The 22,443-nt window shown below is 39.4% G+C and overlaps 1 protein-coding gene across 1 annotated transcript in view; it reads right to left on the bottom strand.

Annotated features, from left to right (window-relative positions):
- Nucleotides 1-21,547, bottom strand: part of LOC101857563 — a gene marked incomplete in the record, with an annotated part of 64,856 nt that extends 43,309 nt beyond the window's left edge. Inside the window, 2 exon segments of the mRNA XM_005097489.3 lie at nt 6,334-6,553; nt 20,956-21,547. Coding sequence (XP_005097546.2) covers nt 6,334-6,553; nt 20,956-20,987 — 252 coding nt within the window.
- Between the last annotated feature and the right edge of the window lie 896 nt (nt 21,548-22,443).

Here is a 22,443-nt window from a genome sequence, read left to right as displayed (position 1 = left end):
GGAACAATATGCTCGATCAAAATCAAAATGTTCCGTCCACGAGATAAAATACATAAGAGGGACAAAGCAAAACAATGGTGACGAGAAGTGCGTTTTTTGTGGAATAGTCAGGCAGACACACTTGAGACAGCAGAGAGACATAGAAAGGGAGGAGGGTGAGGAGAGGTGTGTAAAGAAGATTACATGTATTAAAATAACAGGCATCTTTTAACAACAACTTTCAAAGCAACAAAGTCGTAGAAACAGTATGCTCGGTCAGGACGAATCGGTATTAGGCTAAAAACTTTTAACGGTAGACTTTTTAAAAGTACCCGTATACGAAGCCCTAAATTTAAACACATCGTCACAAAAACCGCCATTAGCGCTGGGGAAAAAGTCAGGAAGGTAGAAATTTTTTAAAAGGGGTGAGGGGGGGGGGGGGGTAATTTTGTCTTAGTCAGCATTTTACGGCACTTGCAACATAATAGTGCCGATGATTGGCGGTGTTACAAGCGATTAACAAACACAAAAAAGGAGAGATAAGGACGATAGATATTTGATAGGAGAGAAGGAGCAAACCATACCAGAGCACACACCAACCACCCACTGGGGGCGAAGAGAGCAGGACCTACAAGTAAATTCAAAATGCCCACAAAATATTTTCTCTACAGATAAATCAGACAGCGTATACAATGTAGCTTCGTTGACGACTGAAAATAGGTCAGACATTCAGCCAGTCTCAACACAGAATCGCGAGTCCATGGAATCACTATGGAGAGAGTTGATACCACGTAACGGGCATGGCAAGAAAATCTACACAGCTAACATTTAAGGTCGAACATTTAACTCTTGGGATTCCGTGTTAAGGTGGACCAAAGAAAAGCGTCATTATGATTATTCTGGAACATATGGGCGGTGAATTAAACAGCATATATTATGGTAAAGAATAGTAGGAAAATGCGAAAGAATACGTTTCAAATTTCGCAGAAAATGAAAGAAACAATTATGAAATGGTTTTAGTTGCTAGAATCCCAAAACAAAGATGGCCATGTAATGCAGGGTGGAAAAAAGGCAGAAAATAGGGCGCAACAATAGACCAGGTAAAGATGAGGAAGGATGCAATTGCTGATATAACGGCGAACACCTTTTCCACTTCGGTCATCTACCGTAACTGAACCCTGCTTGAGCATTCTGCCGTCAATTAGAAAGAGCAATGTACGTTCTTTGAACTGAAAACAGCTGCGGCGGAAAAAAAACCCAGCAAAACCGCAACAAACATCTCACTCCCCCCCCCCCTCTCTCTCTCTCTCTCTTTCACACACACACACACACACACACACACACACACACACACACACACACACAACACACACACACACACACACGCTCGCGCCCGCGCGCACAAGTGATACACAGAGTTATGTCGGTTTTTTTAAATTGACTTTTAAATTAGTAGCGAAACCACAGTAGTTGGGAATCAGACTTATCATACCCATGGTGAGATGGCATTGCCAGCTTCACGGCGAGAATATAAGGCCATTCTCATAATTTTCCATTTTCCGCGAGATAAGTTCTTTTTTTTTTTTTTGGGGGGGGGGGGGGGGTGTAGACACTTCACATCGTCAAGGCAATGACAGTTACAGTTATTCACCTGTTCTTTCCGGAGCGTCAGCACGTAAACGGTCTCATTTCCACCATGATCAGCTAATACAGAGTGGGACTTTGGGGAAAGGGAAGCACATCGGCATGATAACCGTCATTTAGTGTGGGGGAGAAGAAAGATAGACAGACAGAAACAATAGACGGAACGAAAAAAATAGGACCTACCAGTGGCACCCTTTAACTATCGGCAAGGACGCAAGAAAAAAATTTAAAAACTGAAGCGCAAAGAGTGGGCAACACAAGAACACCGACCAACCACCCATAAGAATCACAAACGTAGTTAAGTCACGAGATCGGAATTACCCAAAAAACTTTTGGTGTTAATAAGAGTAACCAACACTTGCAACACAATAAGGTCATATAAGTGCCGAACATAAAAGGTGTTACAAGAGATTAAGAAAGATAAAAAGGGAGGAGGGATAACAACGCGATAGATGTTTGATAGGGGAGAAGGAGCAAATCACACCGGGGCATCCGCCAACCATCCGCCCTTCAATACAATAAACATTCGGAAACGAAGTGACTATTCGGAATCGAGTCCGAATATGAAAAAATGTTATTCGGACTCTGATTCTTGTCCAGCATGACATCACTTCCGACTTTCTGTGACTCGTGACTCCGGCTTCCTGTCTTGCCTCACTCGTGACTCGCCTCAGGCTGGGTAGAGACCGGGATCACTTCGGGCAAAATGGCGTTAAATTGTGCCGGAGCCGAGTTTTTTTTTATCTTATGATGAATTTGAGGCCGGCCTGAAAAGTTAGAGCGCTTCTTATAAATGTTTATTTTTTCAAGAGGTCATCAGAAGCAATTAAAGATGGCTCGTTAGCGTGTGTCGGGGTCGGATGGGCGGCCTGCACACGTGTAGCTGCGTGTGCGTGTCGGGGAAGGGGGGGGGGGCGCTATCGGTCCAGGCGTTGAACGTCGCATACGTGTCAGCCCCCCCCCCCCCCCGGTAACTGATCATTATTACAATAATAAGCTAGTCTTGACCTAGATCTACGTAATGAATTGTGCGCTGATCTATGGAATCAAAAGTTGCCGTATGCTCGGCTCTACACAGCAATACAACTTTTTCTTGGTAAACAATCGAGATGACACAGGCTTGTGTATTTGAACGAATATGTCTTTTTTTTTTTTACAAAGCTCATAATATGAAGGTGCCAGGAGATCTGCTAATCTTCAATTTTACCTTTTTCTACAACAAAGAAAGTGGGAAACATGGGGGGGGGGGGGGCGTATCAATGAGGCGGCGGGCATCGGATGGGCAGAAAAGGTGTGGGGGAAACTAAAAAATGGCGGAAAATTGGAAGCACTGAAAGTTAGATCTATAGAACGAAGACACTTCCTTTTTATCCGGACCCATGTCCGAACAACAATTTTTTCTTATTCGGACTCGAGTCCGAATATGAAAAAAATGTTATTCGGACTACGGCCTTCGGAAAACTTATACCAAAAAAAAAACAAATGAAAGAGAATAATAAATATATATGTACACGTAAAAAGAAATCTGAGAGCATCAAAGCCGTAGCGCACGAAAGGCTAAATCTCGCATTACAGCGTTAGATTTAGAAGTCCCGTGTAGACAAAAGATCGAGTGGGCGTGTCTCCCTACGACGAGTACAAACCGTGCCACAGGAAGGGAGTGGGTGGCAGCTCTAAAGGGAATAAAGCGATCGATAGTTGCTCCCCCCCCCCTCACCCCACGCGACCCTCTTTTCTCCCTCCAAGATAATGACTGTTCCCGGAGTCGAAATGGAAACCAGCCCATAAGGCACCTTGCACCGCTGTATCAAAATCCTTCACTGCCTAAGATCTAGATTTTTTTTCTTCCCCCTAAAGGGTATTACTTTGTGTGAGCACGTGTCTACTTTGTAACAAGTTCCAAATACATGTTATATATACACATCACTTCGTTCAACTGATGTAGCCAAAAACTGCGAACGGTCTGTGTCGACATGCAGAGTGATCGTGTGCCTGTGTGTGTGTGTGTGTGTGTGTGTGTGTGTGTGTGTGTGTGTGTGTGTGTGTGTGTGAGTGTGTGTGTGTGCGTGTATGTAAGTGTGTGTACGTCGGTGTCCATATGCATGTTTGTGAGATAGAGTACATATTAGGGAGGGAGGGGGGGGAGAGAGACAGGAGACAGACAGACCGACAGACACACATACAGACACAGAACCGTGACCAGGAAAGGCATCAAAAGACTATTCATTTAACTAATAGGCTGACCTTGTTACAACTATGTTCGAACGCTGGGCCCTGGATGATCAACCAAATTTCATTGTGTGTGATCGGCATTTTAAATGCCATGAAAACGCAGCCACCTAGAATTTTTGCACAGAAAATTTATTAAAATTCAAATGAGGAGACTAAGCCGTCTGCGGTTTCAAAAAGCGATTATAATAATATTGGGTTTTCCCGATTTGCAGACCAAATACAGCTTCCAATAAAGCACTACAGGCACTCAAAGCATGAACATAAGACATGGTAAGACAAGTGCTGAAACTTCAAATTGGTATGAAAGATAAACTGAATAGTGAAACAACAATTTCTAGATTTTGTAAATTTGTATAAATCGTAAAGATTTCCGCCCTGCACTTACAATACACCTGGAAACGGCTTCCCTCACCCCCCACCCCCCCAATCTCTTTTCTACCCATTTAATATGTCTCTTGTTATCTATATGTCGTGGGCCCGATTTTTTCATTTTCTCTAAAAAATAAATTCCAACATCAACCTCATTTTATTATGACATAAAATAAGTCTCAAATACCCCCCCACCCCCCCCTCTATAACAAGGTGACCATGGGCCAGCAGTGCTGATTTGGATTGTGCCTGCAACTTTGGAGCTGCTTTAATTTATTTTTTTTTTACATTACGATACAGGAAAGAAAGTTACAAAAATGACAATCCCCGACAAAACAAGTCTGTAGAAGCTTAAATTAGTGTTCTGAGGTGGCTTTTTTTTTGTTCTGGAAAGTGTATTACAGCGCTCGCAACTGCATAAGTCATATGAGTGTGTAGGACACATTAAACATTTTCTGTTTCGTAGGAGTTAATCTTGAATTTGCCTGGGTGGCAGCTGAAGCCTATTCTTTATCGATTTTAGACCACCAAGGAATCTTTATCATGAGCTATTTGCACACGAGACCTCCGAGATTTTTCGCCCTTATCCGAGAAGGCTAGGTGTTAGATCTTACCAACCCTAAGATCAGGGGTGTGGCTAAAGACAGCAGTAAAAAGGAGCCAAGGAGTAGCAGTAGAGAGGCTGCAAAAAGAGTCAGAACCCCAGAAGAGAAATGGGGGCAGAAAGTAGAGGCGAAAGCAGACAACAGAGCATTGTTTCAGAGCAGGAAAGGATGTGAAAGAAGAAATTTCTTTTAGAGAACATTTTTCGCCGCTGTCAGGTTTGTGAGGCGGCTCTTATGACAATGAACATACTAATCTTAATGTTGCAACAAATCAAAAAAAGAATTAGACACTGACTTAACTCATGCTGTACTGATTTATAAGCCTATTAGCTTATGAGAAACAAATATGGAAACAACTTTAGATAAAGCTTAAAAACCGCTTTTCAAATTTGCAACGGGAAGTGGCCATTGTGGAGAGCATCAGACGTATCTTCACCCCCTTCTCCAGTAGTCCTGAAGTCCTGAAGTAAATCTTCCAATTTCAGTGTTTTCCTGTCCACTTTTGAGTGCTGACCTCTTATTCTAAATCCAATATTCAGCAATTAACTACTTGGCAACATTTTCAATAAAGACAGGCAACTTCAGGAGCCTACAAAATTATTGATTATTCCCCTTGATCATACATGATTATTCCCCTTGATCATACATGATTATTCCCCTTGATCATAAAATGCATCCATTATGTCTTCACATGATGCTGGTAGTTTGGAGGGGTGAGGAATTAGATTCAAAACCAATATAGACAATTAAACATCACTTTACCTCAATCTTTTCAAAAACTATTTTCTCTCCACCTGAACTTAAACGTGTACAATTCTTTTAACCTTTGTGCGTTAACTCCAAGGACTTGGATTATCACACAAATGCACGACAAACACTAGGTATGTTTCACATAGTCAAATTTTGCAATTTCATCAAACAGCAAGAATATGAATCAAGATTAAGTTGGCTGAGCGCTCTATGGTAATGATGATTCACATGTACTGTACCCATTTCTCATGATAACAACTAGTACAATGAAGTAAAAAAAAACTAACTAGAACAGCGTCACACTAACCCATTATACAAAATCTATCAATCTGCTCCAACAACTAAACCAAAAAGCCACCTAAAAATCTAACAAGCAACAGTGTCAAACTTACACCATTTAATCACCATAAAACAACAAAGGACCCCCCCCCCCCCAAAAAAAAAAATTAATTTAAAAAAATAAATAAATAAATGACAGAGCCGATGGCAAAAATCAATGCAGAACCCAATTTCAACATTGATTAAGATAGTGATGGAAACAGTCGAATCAAAAGACACAAAACATACTCACATCCAATGAAAATTTGAACAAGAAAAACAAAGAATTGAAGCTTCAAAAGTTCATGTTGAAGCAATTATAAGGTGGACTTTCAATTCGATTTCGCTCAAGACTGTCAAGATCAACAACGAACAAAAGAAACAACAAAATTAAAAATCACTATTGATGACACTCAACACAAAAACTATATCTAACCTCTTTTTCTTCCTCTTCGTCATCATCTGCTGGATCAAACAGTCTGCTTTCCCCGTTTCTTTTTTTCTTTTTCTTCTTCTTCCGTTTTCCTCTCCGGTCATCATCTTTCATTTCGATCTGGGACCCTGAAGATCGCCTACTACTGCGTGTTGAGGCAGCAGGCACAGAGGGTGGGAGTGGCACCTGAGACAGGTCAAATGCTACCCCTTGATTGTCGTCCCTATTTCAAAGACAAAAGAAAGAACAAAAATACCGTTATCTAAAATTTGTCTTAATAGTACTTACGAGATCTGTACAGACCTTGGAAAATCCTGTAAATGATTCAAGAATGAACATTAGGCATTAGCGTTAGTTATGATTGAAGGAAAACCAAGCTATAGCAGAACCTTCTCAAAGACAATGTCTCTCCAAGCCTTTGTAACCATTGCTGTTCCATAAGAGTAAGGCACAGTTGGCTACATTCCCATGGTCGTTTGTTCACTAGAAGGCTTCACTGCTAAATGTGACTACATAGTGAGGGGGAAATCAATACTGATGATGCCACTAAAGGAAATATGAATCAACCAACAGCAGCAGAACGACATAAAGCCAAATGCTAAAGCAAAAATATGACACACTAGATATAAAGGTGATCACTTTATAAATACTTTTCTCCTGTTTCGGGGGCTTTTTGTGGTCCAGAGGTTACTGTGTTCACCTCTCATTCAATAGGTCCAGGCTTCAAGTTCAGATTATGACGAAAAGTTTCTTCTCTAAAATTTTCTCCTTTTTAACAATGTCCTGTCGTCTGCTTACGTCTCCATTTTCTGCCCCGCTCCCTCACCCCCTCCTCTGGGCTCCCGACTCTTTCTGCAGCCTTTCTACTGTTACTCCTTGGCTCCTTCTTACACCTGTATTTCGGCCACACCCCCTAATCTTACGGGAGGTAAGATCTACAGCAAGCCTTCTCGGATAAGGGTGAAAAATCTCTGAGGTCCCGTGTGCACGTTGCACAAGTTTTAAAGATCCCTTGGTGGTCTGAAAATCGATAAGAGTTGGCTTCGGCCGCCACATGGGCAAAATTTAAAATTTTCCGACCAACTGAAAATGTATGTCCCACACCCTCATACGACCTTATGCAGTTGCAAGCACCGTAAATCACCTACCAAGAAAAAAAAACAACAACCAAAAAAACTCCTATTATAAAAACATGAACACAAAACTGGAAATGACACTCTGACACTGAGATAGTGTGTGTGTGTGTGGTGTCGGTACGTATAAATTATCAATATTTCGTCATTGTTCGCTACAGTTAGAACAATAGAGGTTTCTTTCATTGAGCTCTGTTTTAAATTCTATATGCCTCCTTTTCATTGTAGATCTAGTCAAAACTCTCAAGGTTATCATTCAATTCACTATAAAACAGATGCTTGAGAGCAAGATGGCGAGGTTGTCGCTAATGATGTTATTGCTGCTAATGATCATTAGGCTTGAGAGGGTGGGGATCGTGATAATGAAGTGTTAGTTGTCTTCCATGAAGTGTCAATTGTCTCATATATATCTACTATGCCTCCTACTAAACTTGGAATCCCCCCCCCCCCCCCCCCCCCCCAACAAATATTTAAAAAAATTGATCTAATTGAAATCTTAATCAGGAAGATACAAAAATCTTAGAAAGACAGCACGAATCATTTAATGAAGTATATATTTAATATGTTATTTATTGGGGGAGTGTATTTGGAACTGACATCAGCTCTTGCATATCAAATGCTTGATTTCAGTAATTGTCCCTCAGTCTTAAATCTAACTACCCCCAAATTTCAGTTTATTAGTGAAATTCAGAAACACTAAAGGTTTTCAGATCCACCCTTCACAACCCAAAGAAAAATTAACTCCCCGGGGGAAATTTTGATTTTTTACTTTGTAACTAAACGACACACCATAGCCTGATCTATTCCAGAATCTCTGTTTGTCTTATCCGAGTTAGACACAATAATGGTCCTTAGTGTTGGGGAGAAACCAGACAGACAAAAGTGACGGAAGGATAGTAACATCGCAGGATCTACCCAATGCCCATACTGGAACTACAAAGGCAAACACATTCAATTTCGTTTTCTTACGCTTTGTATATTCAAATGCTTGCATGTCCAAAGCAGACATACTCTAGAAGTACTTAAAAATTATTCACCAAGACATGTTCAATAACCTTGAGATTTTACAAGCAGCAATGAACTGTATGCCATCAGTAATTCTGCATGCAACATCATACCTCATAACAACTTGCAAAATATCCAAACCACGAGCCATAAGCGACAAATGAAAAGCAAGAAACCGAATTACAAACTATGTGGCAAACGGCCAAGTAACCTAATAATCTCTTGTTGTAAGCAAGTATTTCCTAGATGAAACAAAATTATTGCATCATACTACCCATACACACAGTCAGATATATTATAGATACATATTTCAGACTGCCAGTTGGGAATTATTTTCAAAGGTCCTAAAACAAGGTTTTTCAAACGCTTGATATTTGGTGATGACCAACCGGAGAGCAGAATGTAAGGCTTTGTTCTATACATTAGGCAATGAATGACAAAAAAGGAAAACCGCTTTCAGAGAATGAGAACTTCCTGAACAGCTTGAGGGAACACTAAAGTACAACACAAAGGAAAACCCAGATTGAGACCAAACTAATTTGTTTTAAAGAATCTGACCCACTGGTCGAGGAAGTGAAATGAGCAATGGAGAAATTACAAAAACGGCTGTTTATTTCTAAAAACATAAAACAGCAAAATTTTTGCTTTCAAAACCTGCCACATCTGTTGGAAAATGATAAAAGACTAGAGTTGGGACTGCTGCAGGCTGGAAGTACACAGCGAGATGTGACTCAGAGGCTCAATATTGTCCACAGAAGTAACATTGGAAGTGTATGGGCAGCTGTGTGGGTGCCTGTAAAAAAATTGATCAACCTAGAAGTGGTAGGCCTCGGATCACAATACAGATACAAGACCAGCACATCCATTGCCTTCATTTCCAGAACAGATTGCGTCCTCCATAACTGCAGCACGTAATATCCCCGGATAAAGACCAACCCCAAACATTAGATGAACTTGCGAAATAGTTAAAAAGAATCTAGCAGCAAATTCAACCAGCAGTTTACTCAAAAATGTATCTATTCAATTCCATGCGTCGACGATGTCAGTCAACCATCATTGCAGCAGGTGGCTACAAAGGGTGCTGATTTTGTGAATTTGGAAATTGGGTGATCAACCTGAGATGGATATTTCTATGCAAAAGTAAACACCTCAGTGAAAATTATTTATCCTTCTGACTTCTTACTTGATGTGTGGTGTGTCATCTAGAAAAGGAATGGATTCTCTATGAAAAATTGGTTCGGAAGTACAATATTTGATTTCTATGCACACACATTCTTTTTTCTGTGAACATGTTATCTCTTTTCAAGAAAATGGTAAAAAAGACGGCTGAAACTGGTTAAATCATCGCTTTCATCAACCATGCCAGCAACATCATCTTACACATCACAAAAAAGAGTAAGATAAAAAAACAAATTTTTAAATCTTTCAAACCAGATTCAGACAAGCAAAATAGAGGAACAGAAAACCAAAAATTTAACATCTAGAACATTGAAAAATGCAGAAAGAACAATAAAAATCTATAAATTGCTCATTGTGTTGACTATTATAAAATATTTGACTGTGTGCATCACATAATATGTGAAAAACCATTAATAATAATAAACAGCATTTGTATAGCGCATATTCCCGCTCAACAGCAGACTCTATGTGCATTACACTATATTATGACCCCAGCAGACCATAGAACACTTCGAAACATTCTCAGCTTCCCGGGAAGCATACAGCGCAAGCAGCTGATTTAGCGCTCAAACAGAAACAAACTGACAATATCTTTCGCTGTCTATAGCCGGGTACCCATTTCCACTTGGGTGAGGTGAGGAAAAGGGTGAAGTGAGGAAAATTCATGTAAAGTGCCTTTCCCAAGGTAACAACGTCGGGCCCCTGACGGGATTCGAACCCACGACCTTACGGTTGCGAGTCCGAGAGCTTAACCACTAGATGAAATGGGGAGGTCCCAACATCCATTGCATCAACGATAGAAATTAGGCACAAGGACCAAAAAGCCACCATAAAAAGAGAGAAACATCAGATTGGCTCAGAGGAAACAAGGGTCACAGGGTGAGAGACAACTTAGATGAATACCATTACTATCAATCATATGCCGAAAGCATGAGAGAATTTAGGAATGACCAACAGCATGACAAATCCAGTAGCCTCAACAAAGGAGGAAGATCAGTCAAAATTAAGAAAGTAATAATAATAAATAATAAATAGCATTTGTATAGGGCATAACCCCGCTCCACAGCAAGCTCCATGCGCTTTACACTATATATTATTACCCCAGCAGACCACAGAACACTCAGCAAAACATTCTCAGCTTCCCGGGAAGCATACAGTACAAGCTGATTAAGTTCTCAAACACTAATAAATAATTTTACACAATAAATAATAACAGTGGTGTCCACTGACTTAGTTAACAACAATCCTGATAACAGCAACCTCCACTTAACAACCTAAGCTCGTGTAAATGAGATTTTCCAATATAAAATATATAACCCTTTCACAGTAACTTTTTCCTATATTATAACAGAAATCTCATTGCTATAAATTATCAAACATATCTTTCTTTAGATTAAAAAACCATGTGAACACCAACACTGGCCTAATAATTTAATTGTGCGTCATCCCTCATCTCTTGTTTATCTCCCCACAAGAACTGCTCAGGGCAAAAATAAATCGCGTTGAGTACAGGAACTCAGTTCACACCCTCTCGCCAAGAGCCACCCCCTTTCAAGAATCTCCCGCGGAGTCGTCTCGGCAATTGGGAGTAACATTACTGCCCATACTCAATCACTGCTAGCCTTTTATGTTCTTACTTTCTATAATGACATCACCACATCTGGTGATAAGGACTCGTGTCCCCCCCCCAACGTCCTGAAAAATTAAGTGCAGCAACCCTGCTCCCCAATGGGGTTGCTATTAGGCGGACAACACTGTATTACAGTCCCAACTTTGAAGGGAATAGATCATGCAGAAAAGAATAATCTATAGATATTATATTGTCAATGTCAGGACATCCAAAATTTTAAGAGAAAAAATAAAAATTTGAACTAGTTGTGCTTTATTATGATCAAAATGTGATGGTGATGTCAACAGACACAAAAAGATGCCTTGCTATAGCAATTAAAAACTTTAAAGTTTAGGTAGAATACAAATGAAGAAACAAATCTCAAGTTTCTTCAAACACTGACATTCGCCACCAATAGCCACCTATGGCTGTAAATAGCGAGAATAATAATTTTTTTAAAAGATAAAGGTGATATAGGATGCTGCCATGAACTTGTAAGAGAACAATTGTCTGAAAGAATTAGAGTTAAAGACAAAAATTGGACTCATGATATAACCAGAAAAGGAAAATGACACACTTTGGTCACATCATAAAGTAAAGAGGCATTAAAACATTTTAGAACATAATATTTTTGTTGGAAAAGTTGCTGGAAAATTAGGCACAGGAAAAGAAACAAAATGTTTCGGTATCAATGAAAAAATGTGCTGTCAGGAAAATTAAGCCTTAAAATATTTTTGGTAAAGGGATACGATCTACATCAGTCTAATTGACAAATAGATTTTTAAAACTTTGGAGTCCCAGAGCAGGAAGAAAGATGGGTGAAAACATCAAAGACACTTTCACTGTTTAATCTTAAGAGTGCATCTCTCTGACACCAGCTGCCAGTAAATTTTCCCAAATTAATCCCGTATCATAACTTCAAAAGCACAGGTCAATACATAAAATAAGTAAAGGATACCATTTAAAAAATTAAAAATTTGAAAGCTAGTTCCAGTAGGTAAAGTTGCCCAAAAGCATTAAAATAATGGAAGTGCTTAACCCTAAAACTGTCAGCGTAATTTCACTATTTTGCCAGGTGGGTTTTGTTTATTTTCACATAGAAAAGATTTTTGGGAGTAACATGAAACCCAAATATACCATACAATTTTTGGAAAGTACAGTCGAACCTGCCCTGACGGCCACCTCTATAAGACGGCCACCAGTACAAACGGACACTTTCTATTTCCCCCCCTTGCGTTTTTTCTATATATAATTTAACTGTGAAAAACGGGCACCTGTCCAACGCGGCCGCGGCCACCATATTTCAACACACAAAGCAATAACATCTGTCTTAGACGGCCACCTTAGTGACTCCATTACGTTTTGTCATAAATTAAGCAATGGCCCCTGGCTATACGTTCTTATACTATCTCTGACCGTCTAGGCCCCTGGCGTTGTAGGCGAGCCGTCATAATCTAAAAACCTGTCCCTCCAACTGATCATGTTGCGTAGGCCCCTCCTATTGTTGACCAATAGGTAACAAAATTAATTTTCAGCTGCTGGGGAGGTAAGCGTGTTATCCCTCATAACCCATAAGCCCCGCCCAGAATCCTTATACAAATCGCAAGTGAGATGAGTGGTCACTGTTTACCCAGTCTGTAACAAAGTAACAATGGACGTCAGCATGAACGTGTGACAGAGGCGTCGCTTGTTCTCCGAGTGGTAGTACGTATGTTTGTTTACCATAGCACTTGGTCCTCCTTGTCTGACACATTTCGTTTTATTGTCACCCATGCACAAAAGCAGCAACAAAAGAAAAGAAAACTTAGCGAAAACAACAGCAACAATGCAACTACCTTCGATTGGGACCTCAGAAAGGAAGGGTTTGTTTTCTCAGAAAGGAATGGTTTGTTTTCTTCATCTTGATCAGTCCTGCCTAAGACGGCCACCTGTCTTATACGGCCACTTTTCTCCTTGACAATGGGTGGCTGTCTTACACAGGTTCGACTGTATATTGAATTAGCTACAATTTTCATTTTTGAACATTTTTAGATGACCTTGACCTATGGTGACATTAGATAATTCTGTAGTAAAAATTTGCAATATTTTTGGGGACTCTTAATTGCTTTTCTCAGATTATCACTACTTTATGGTCACATTGTAGAATTTTGAGTAACTGGGACATTCTCGGCTGACAGTAAAATGTCACTGTTGAAGATTAAATCATGGTTGAACAAAAAACTGAAAATTTTTTGTTTTATCAATAACTCTGTTTTACATTTCCTGAAAGTAGATTGAATGAACTTCATGTATCATGAGAGAATTAGTTTTAGGTTTTGGTTGAAGAGAACGGAATGACTTTGACAGTGATCATTTCATACTTTGTGTGTACTGAAAATTTGAAGGCAAAATATGTAATAGTATTTATGTAATGCTCAGTGGAAAAAGGTCTATACAGAGTCAAAAGTAAATGAAAAGCGAAGAAAGGAAGTGCGTTCAAATTTTGCACCCCCTCACATGGTTCACGAATATTGCTTTCTTTGTTCTAAATTTGGGCTTGTGCTTCTGGTCATAAGTGTTTTACACAAAAAATGGTTACTCTTCCAATTCAGCTATAGTCTGTTTCACAGAAAAGTAGTGTTTTCTGTCACAATAGCGAAATTGTCCATATCGATACTGTCGGCGTCAGGGTTGGAGCGTTGCACGCGCATACCGATATTACCAGCGTAAGGGCTGGGTGAGTTAATAGTAAATATAATATTAAGAGTCAAAATCAAGATTATGCACCTCTTCAAACAGCAGAATGTAACTGAAAAAGGTGAAAAACAAAAATCCATAAAGTTTTAAACATAGAAAAGCTCCGTACAAAAAAGTGGAAACAAGCAGTGTCATATTAGATCCAACCAATGGCCGATTTTACACCATACAGCACAGCGGCGGCTGAAAAACCACCCAACTGATTTACAGCAAAACTGGGGTTACATAGTGATGTAGTCTAAATGGCTACCCCCCCCCCCCCAACCCAAAAAAGTATTTGGGATACCCCATTTCTCTACAGTAATTAACTGCGTAACAACTGAAAAAATAGTTTCTCTCTTCTCTGTTTCGCAAGATCTCCTCAACCCAGTTAATAAGTTTTGTCTCTGTGCTTTAATACGACAGTGTATAATTACAAACTGTAATAGAGATATTCTGGGGGAAAAAAAGACTTGAAAAGTGCCTGTGAATTTCTATTTAAAAATGGATATAATTCTAGATCAATGAAATCAATGCGATTCATTGGATCCTATGTTGTGAAGCTCATTCGATCTATTTTGAAGTGTGGACCAGAGACTTTGTTCCACTCATCTCACCACATTAGGCATTCTCATTCATTCACTGATTCAGTAGGTCTAGATTCTATTGTACAATTACAGCATCTTATTTTGTTCAGTTTTGTCCCAAGAAGCTCAACAACACGTAGTCTCAGAACTATTTTGTCCCAGGTGTAAAGACGGACTCTGAACAAAATAGTCCTGAGGTGACGAACAGTACTTAGGGTACAAATTACAAACTAGATATTCTGGAAGAAAGACAAGAATGCCTGAAAATTTCTGTAATTGGACGTGTGATGTGTTGGGACTTTGGCTCACTTCACTAAATTCAGCATTCTAGGTCTAAGTGACAGTGATGCTAAGAGACAACAAAAAAAAATCTTGATACCACAGTCATTGACAAAGAGTTGCAACCAACATAACGTCAGATTTATTCTTTTTACCGCACTGCCCTAACTCTGTGGTATCCATTGAATACGTGCTCAAGAAATATTTCAGATTTATTCTTTTTACCGCACTGTCCTAACTCTGTGGTATCCATTGAATACGTGCTCAAGAAATATTTTGTCAGAATTCAAATTCTAAAAATGTTGAAAAAAAAAAAAAAGTAAAAATACATAAAATGTAGACATGGTTAAAAAAACAAGTCTTTTCACTATCCTGTAAAATTTTGCGTTCTAGGCCAGGTACATTTTAACAGCTTGCCGTCAAAAAGCCTTCTCCGTACAGGAGAGGGGGGAGGGGAGAATGAGAATGTTTACATGTGGACTGAAGTAGCACTAAAAAAGTTTTTTAATAAAGGGGGCGGGGGGGGGGGGTTATTTTGGAATAAATATAAGGATGCATTTATTGTACCTCTATAAAATACCTAGGTCACCCAAGAATTTTACAAATCAAGAGAACAGTACAGTAACCACTATGCTGATCAAAACCTACAAGTGAACAATTATTCAGAGGACAAGCACAGATATGTAGAAAAAAAAGCAAAAATCAGCAAAGAGGAAAATTAGGTGCTGTAGCAACCGGCTTTGTTCTAAATTCCTTAGCTGGGACACAAACTAATTTTCAGATTCATATATATTTTACACCCAAATGTAATTAGACAGTGTCACATTTTTAACTGTTTCCATCTTAATCTACGTCAGTAGTCAGTATGAAAACTTACCACCCCTATCCAAAAAAACATAGCATAGTCCTGCCATATTAACTAAAAGCCCAAAATAAGATAAAACCAACCTTGACATTATATTATTAACATAGAACTGTTAGTAAAATCAAATGAAGTGGCTATTTGGACTCAATTCTGAAAAGTGTCCCGTGGCTATTCAGACTCAAACTCAAATACTGTTGAAGGATAGTTGCTTGTCTAAGAGAACACTTTCAGAATATGTACTGTTTTGTCCCGATTTTATTTGAACATCATGTAAAGTATGCTGTGGGAAAAGCTTTTCCTTTGTTACTTTGAATGACCGACTTTTGTTCCCTTTGGAAGGGTTTTAACATTTCTCTTATTAATTACTAACTGGTCTTCCAATTGATCAATGATTTTGTCTTTCTTGTCAAATAAAAATAAGCGGGTTTAGGCTACCTATTGATATATATATATACATATCCTTTGTTGTTCTGAAACTTTGATTTTCAGGGGGGTTTTTTCACTGCATTGAGCTAAGATTGCCGTTTCCCTGTTTGATGGGTAGTATTTCAGATTTTGCAACTGTTGTTCACTCTTGACGTCACTAATGCTTTTCTCAATAGAAAATTTTGGCCAGATCGTAGAAATTGAGAAAGGCCAAGGTCGAATTGCCTGTCCGCTTCACATCCAGTACACTCAGTGATTGCCAAGTGATGCGCACTGGAATTTGAGTCCGAATAGCCACAGGAGGCTATTCAGACTCGAGTCCGATCAGCCGCAGCCAAAATACATAAAAACAAAGCATCACCAAGTATTTGGTTCAGAATTGGTAGGACAGAATTTACCATTAGCTAACATTACAATTACTCAACTTTAATTCAATTTTGACATCTCTGTACTTTTACTCTAAGATTGAAAGTTAAAAAGGGGTGGACAATACCAATGATTATTTTCATAGGTTGGTTACAGCAGAAAGCAAGTATCTCTAGGTCTTAGCTTCCAACTCCATTTGAAAAAGAGAAAACAGCCTACATCTATAAATATATTTAATATCCCTTGCTTACAAATTATTCACTGAGTAGGAGGAATAGTAAAAATTATTCATTCAAAATCTAATTTGAGAGCCAAATAATAATTGCACCTACCCTCGCATAATGCTTTATAGCAGGCTCTATGTACTGCACAAATATTTTTTCCCTAATACACCCAAGAACTAGAACAGCAAGAACAAATATTTTCAGCTTTACCTGGTTATATAATCCAGGACTTTCATTTAGACATGATGATTATAGATAGATTAGATAGATTAGAAAAGTCAGACCTTAGCTTAAGTCAGGCTAGGTTCATCCACAATGAGGCATTAGACCTGAGATATTAGATGTACGTTACTGACATTATATTGCAGACCTAATAAAATCTAGACTAAGCTAAAATTAGAATCTAGACATAATATAGTATAGACTATTATGGACTTCTTGTCTAGACGCTTGACTTGATAGATCTAGACCCAAACCCAGAATGCTTTCATTTCATGTCATGCAGAAAGTAAAAAATCTATAGACTATTAGTAGTATAGAGGCCTCTACTATCACCATAGGTCATATCATCATTGTGTTTCACTTTCCTTTCACTTTTACTTTTATTATAATTGCATTGCAGTTTCGTAAACATATTTTTAAGGAAGTGCCTATTTGCAACGTCACGTAGCAGCAATTAGAGCCAGTGCTAAATAAAAAGGCCATGTTGCGATAGCACCAGTGACAGTGCTAAATAAAACGCTGTGTGTTAAATATCATCAAGCTTAATCTACCTTTCGTTGTCGGAAGTTCTAATAGCCGAATGAACAGCACGTCTGCGTTTGAAGTTGAACCATTATTTTATGAGCATGGGAACGAATCCCGGTCGTGGAAGGTTTTTTTCCTTCTTCTTTCTCCTCTTCCCGACCGACCAACAATTTTTTCCCATTTTGTAGTTTTTTATGTAGTGATGAAGCATGCACTTCTGTTTTTTGTCCCCAAGAGGAGCTTTAAAACCTATCGTATACTTTTCCTTTTTTACCAATTTAGGCCTGAAATAGTGGCTTTCCTTGGTCTGTGAGTCTAATTGTTTTTTAAAGTTTAGGCTTAGGACAAGATAAAAAAAACCTTCCAGGACCGGGATTCGATGCCACGCTTGGAAGCACTGAACATTAGAGAACGTATACAGCTTGTTAATTAGCCTACGTTCTCTAGGCCCAACGTTAGGGAACGTAGACACTACCTCCCTCTATTAAATCGCTGAAGCCTAGATCAGGCAACGTCATGTGTGATGGCAAAATGTAAAGTGCATGCAGAGATATTTTTAGGTACGAAGTGTATACAGACCCGGTAACTGGGAACAAAGTCACGAAGTATACAGACCCGGTAGGGGAACTCTTTTGTGATTTCGGAAAGTTTCAGCGCCCAGACCCGGTAGTGTGTTTGTGTGTGTGTGAGAGAGAGAGAGAGAGAGAGAGAGAGAGAGAGAGAGAGAGAGAGAGAGAGAAAAAGAGAGAGAGAGAGCAGGGGGGAGTGCTAGCAAAATGTATGACATGCCCCCGTTGGCAGGAGGGAACAAGAGAAAGATAGAATGGGAAATAGGTGGGGAGAAAGAAAGACAGAGACAAACAAAGAAAAAGAGAATGCGAGCGATACACAGAGAGAGAGAGAAGGGGGGGTATGGCAGAGAAATAGAGAGGGTGACTGCTCGGTTGAAATTATGACATTGTTCTTTTCTTCAAATTGTGATTCCTCCAACTCCAAAATGGAGGAAAAACGATTGTTCATCGAAAAGATATCCGCAATCTTCATTTAGATCTAGATCTAGGCTAGCCTCGAAACTAGATCAATGATTTATGTCTGTCTGTCTAGATCTAGACCTAGGCCATAGATCTAGAAGAGCCTTGGTAGTGTACATTTTTATGGTCTACCCTGAGCCAAGAGGGCGCTGAAACTTTCCGAAATCACAAAAGAGTTCCCCTACCGGATCTTTATAATTTATACTTTGTGACTTGGAAGAGGCTAGCCGTACTTAATGACGGCTAGACTGGCAGTCTAGCCGTACTTAAGTACGGCTAGACTCGCAGTCTAGCCGTACTTATTCTTAATATGATGGCTAGACTGACCATTTACAAAAAATAGGCCTACTGAATTGTAAATATACATTTTTAGTGTGCAGTACCTAAAGCATTTGTATTTTAGACGAAACCAGGTGCCTTAATGACAGTGTATGTATTTTAAACCTCCTGTTTTCTAATGTTAATAGGGCCTAAGATAAGTACGGCTAGACAGCCAGGCTAGCCGTACTTAAGGACGGCTAGACTGTCAGGCTAGCCGTACTTAATATTGATGGCTGAATTGTAAATGAAATTTTTAGTTTGCAATGCCAAAAGTTTGTATTTCAGACAAAACCAAAAGGTGCCTTACTGACTTTCATGTATTTGAACCTGAATAATTACTAGATCTAGATCTAATGAGACCTGTGTACTTAACAGGTTTTAGTCGATTTGGCCAAACCTAGATCTAAGTACGGCTAGACTGGCAGTCTAGCCGTACTTAAGTACGGCTAGCCACTTCGTTGTGACTTTGTTCCCGGTTACCGGGTCTGTATACACTCCCTTTTAGGTATTGTATGACCAGTGGCAGTGGGTGGACCAAAATTTGGGTGGGGCTTAGGTTGCTTCCAGTTGTTTATCACTAAAATAGCAAGCAATAAGAATTAAACAGTGATGATTTTTCTATACTCACGGTGAGCCACGGCAGTTTGAGTACCATTCAAAAACGAAAAGTTGCCTTTGTTTTCCATCTCTTTGTTCTTAGTTAAATTCTTCTTGATGGTGGGGATGAAGCCGATTCACCTCCAAATTTTCTCTAATTAGTTTTCGTGTGATGAAAAAGTTGCCTTACAAGTAGTTCGACCTGATTTATAACTGTTAAATCTCAGCGGCACAAACACATATATATATACACTACACACAGCACTTCAAACATAATACTTCTATGAGCTGGATTAGGCCGTGTAGTCGAGAAAGTTGAACGCACCCAACAAAGAACCAGTGAGCGCATTGTGTCAGTGGGGGAAAGTGTGTCGTAAACTTTCACCCCATTGTCAGGGCTAGGAGAGCGTGAGCCCTCGGTACAGAGTTATTAATTTTTCCCTGTCTTCTACCTTTTTACAAGAATCTAAGAGTTTCATTAAGGATAGGCTGTGGGAAAAGGGCTCATCTTTGCTGAGCCCTAAAGACATTTGATTGGCTGCTGGGTTACTATAGTTGTAAGCGGTGACAACAGTGATTGGATAAGCGAGCAAGCCGCCAAGTTGATCACACTGTGTTCATTGCGTGCGGTCATAAACAGTTTCAATTATGGAGAAACTTTCGTTTACTTTGGGATAGAGTTGGGGGGTGGGGGTGGGGGTAGGGGCTCAAGCCCGTGAGCCCTTCACTACCCACCGCCACTGTGTATGATGACACTGCAGAAAGGAAATAGTGCTTACCGAGCTGCATCGTCTTGTTTTAAATTGTTATCCAAGCGTCTTTTGACTTAGATCTACTTGCTCAAACTCAAAAGATTATAATAATTATTATGAGAGATGAACTAATTTTGTGCAAACAATGTCTGAAACAATTTGAGACCTAGAGGATCTAGATCTAGATTTAGATCAACCCAATATTGATTGGAATAAGATAGTGTCATAAAAAAATGAGTCAAATCCTATGAAGTTCATGAAGAAACTGAAAGTTTCCACAATTCAGGCAGAACTACAACATTATTATATGTTAGAAACGATGTTACTAGATCTAGATCTAAAATTCTTGATGTTAGTACTGCCGTTTCAAATAGCATGGGAGCTATTCAGAACGCGGCATTTCAAACAGCATAGGAGCTAGATCTACGATCAGAACGCAGCGTTTCAAATAGGCATAGCACGTGAGCTATTCAGAATGCGGCGTTGCAAATAGTGCCTGCCTATTTTTAAAGAGTCCATTTCCTTGACTTTGGCCAAACCTTACCTGTACCTTACTATGGAGTCATAGAATTGGAATCATGGACCACGGCCATCATGTATCATGTGTAGGCCTAGATCTAGAATCAAGAGATCTAGATCTAGCCATGGCAATTTATAATGTTTGCCTGAAGAAATGCCTCCCAGTAGTGTTCATCGAAAAGCACTTCAAACCAACAGTCTACACACTATCCTAGATGTAGACCAATTAGCAATTAAGTTAAGAACACAGAAAAAGAACAAAATTCTTACTCTGTAGGGCATGCAGGGTCGTAATCGTCCATCTTTTTCCTGTCTTTGCTGGTGGGACGGACTGACGGACGGGCTGCCGACTGCCGTTGCCGACGTTCCAATGCAATGGGGTGAGTGGTGGGTCTTCAAGATCTGAAATTGTAATCTGCTTTTCGAAGGGAAGTGCCTACCAATTCCATACTCGACACAGCGAGGGACAGGGCGACTCTTTGTAGACTTGAATGTAGTATACCGTACTGCTGTCGTCAGAAAAGCTGAAATCCTCCGTTTCTCGTCGTCTTTCCACCACAACCACAGAGCTTTGCAACTTCTCTCGTCTTCACAGTCATAGGCTGAAGACACGGCGGCTTATCGACCAGCGTTCGCTGTTGCTGAGGCAGGGCGACAAGAACCTATATCTTTAAAAAAATAAACCTAAAAATGATTCATTCATATGTAGAAAACAAGTACGTTCATCTACAATAAATAACAAACCCAAATTCACACAGTTTAGATCAATAGCCAGTCATAGGGTCTATAGGCCTAGAGTATCCGTTCCCACCAAGCTCGACTCTTCAGTCTTCAGGCAAACACATTGGCTGGTGACTAAAAAAAGCTTGACCCACTTATCCAATACTCTTAAACAAAATAGCAAGCACTAAAATCTATTATAGTACACCATCAAACAGCATTTTAGATCATCATATTAGTTTCACAAATTTTTGTATCAAAGTTATGAATGATATTATTTTATTTGTTAGAACAAGAAAGCGTAAACTACAAAAACAATTTGACATAAGAGTATACAAAGGGAAGCAATTAAGCTAATACGTTTTATAACTGGTCTGATTTGAATTATTTCCCTTTTCGTAATTAGATTCTAATTCCTCTTTGGCCTAACAAACATGCATATAATATAGGACTTTCCACCTTTTAAAAAATAAGAAAATAATGGCAAGATGATTAACTCAAATTTACACACACACACACACACACACACACACACACACACACACACACACACACACACACACACACACACACACACACACACACACCTTCATATAGTTTCTCTTGTTATAACTTTCAAGCGCTTTTCTTTTTAGAATAATTTACCACAAACAAAATGATCTTTTGGGCAAGCATTACGTAATGGCAGGATTTGACTGCTTGGCTGTTTTGTTTTGTTTTTTGTTGTTGTTGGGGTTTTTTTGGGGGGGGGGGGTTGTATGTTTTTTGTTTTCTTTTTTTTCAATGCTGAAGCAATTCACAGCCTTACGCCACTGTGATCAGTCAACACAGAGGTGTTTCCCACTAATCTACATCAATGGAGCAATCTTTTAGAGAAGTCTTAACCCTATCTGTACGTCTTGTTTTACTATTGCATCCATACGACGTGAGCAACTCTGTGCCACCACTGTCCAAAAAGGAAATGTACACGTTAATCCGATCCGTTTCGCTTTGCATAGCAGTCTGTCAAATTGATTTTTTAAAAGAAATACTGAAAGT

This window comes from Aplysia californica, unplaced genomic scaffold (genome assembly GCF_000002075.1).
Source record: "Aplysia californica isolate F4 #8 unplaced genomic scaffold, AplCal3.0 scaffold00155, whole genome shotgun sequence".
Lineage (NCBI taxonomy): Eukaryota > Metazoa > Mollusca > Gastropoda > Aplysiida > Aplysiidae > Aplysia > Aplysia californica.
The sequence above is the reverse complement of the archived record's forward strand: the minus strand, read 5'-3'. Positions and strand labels throughout refer to the sequence as shown.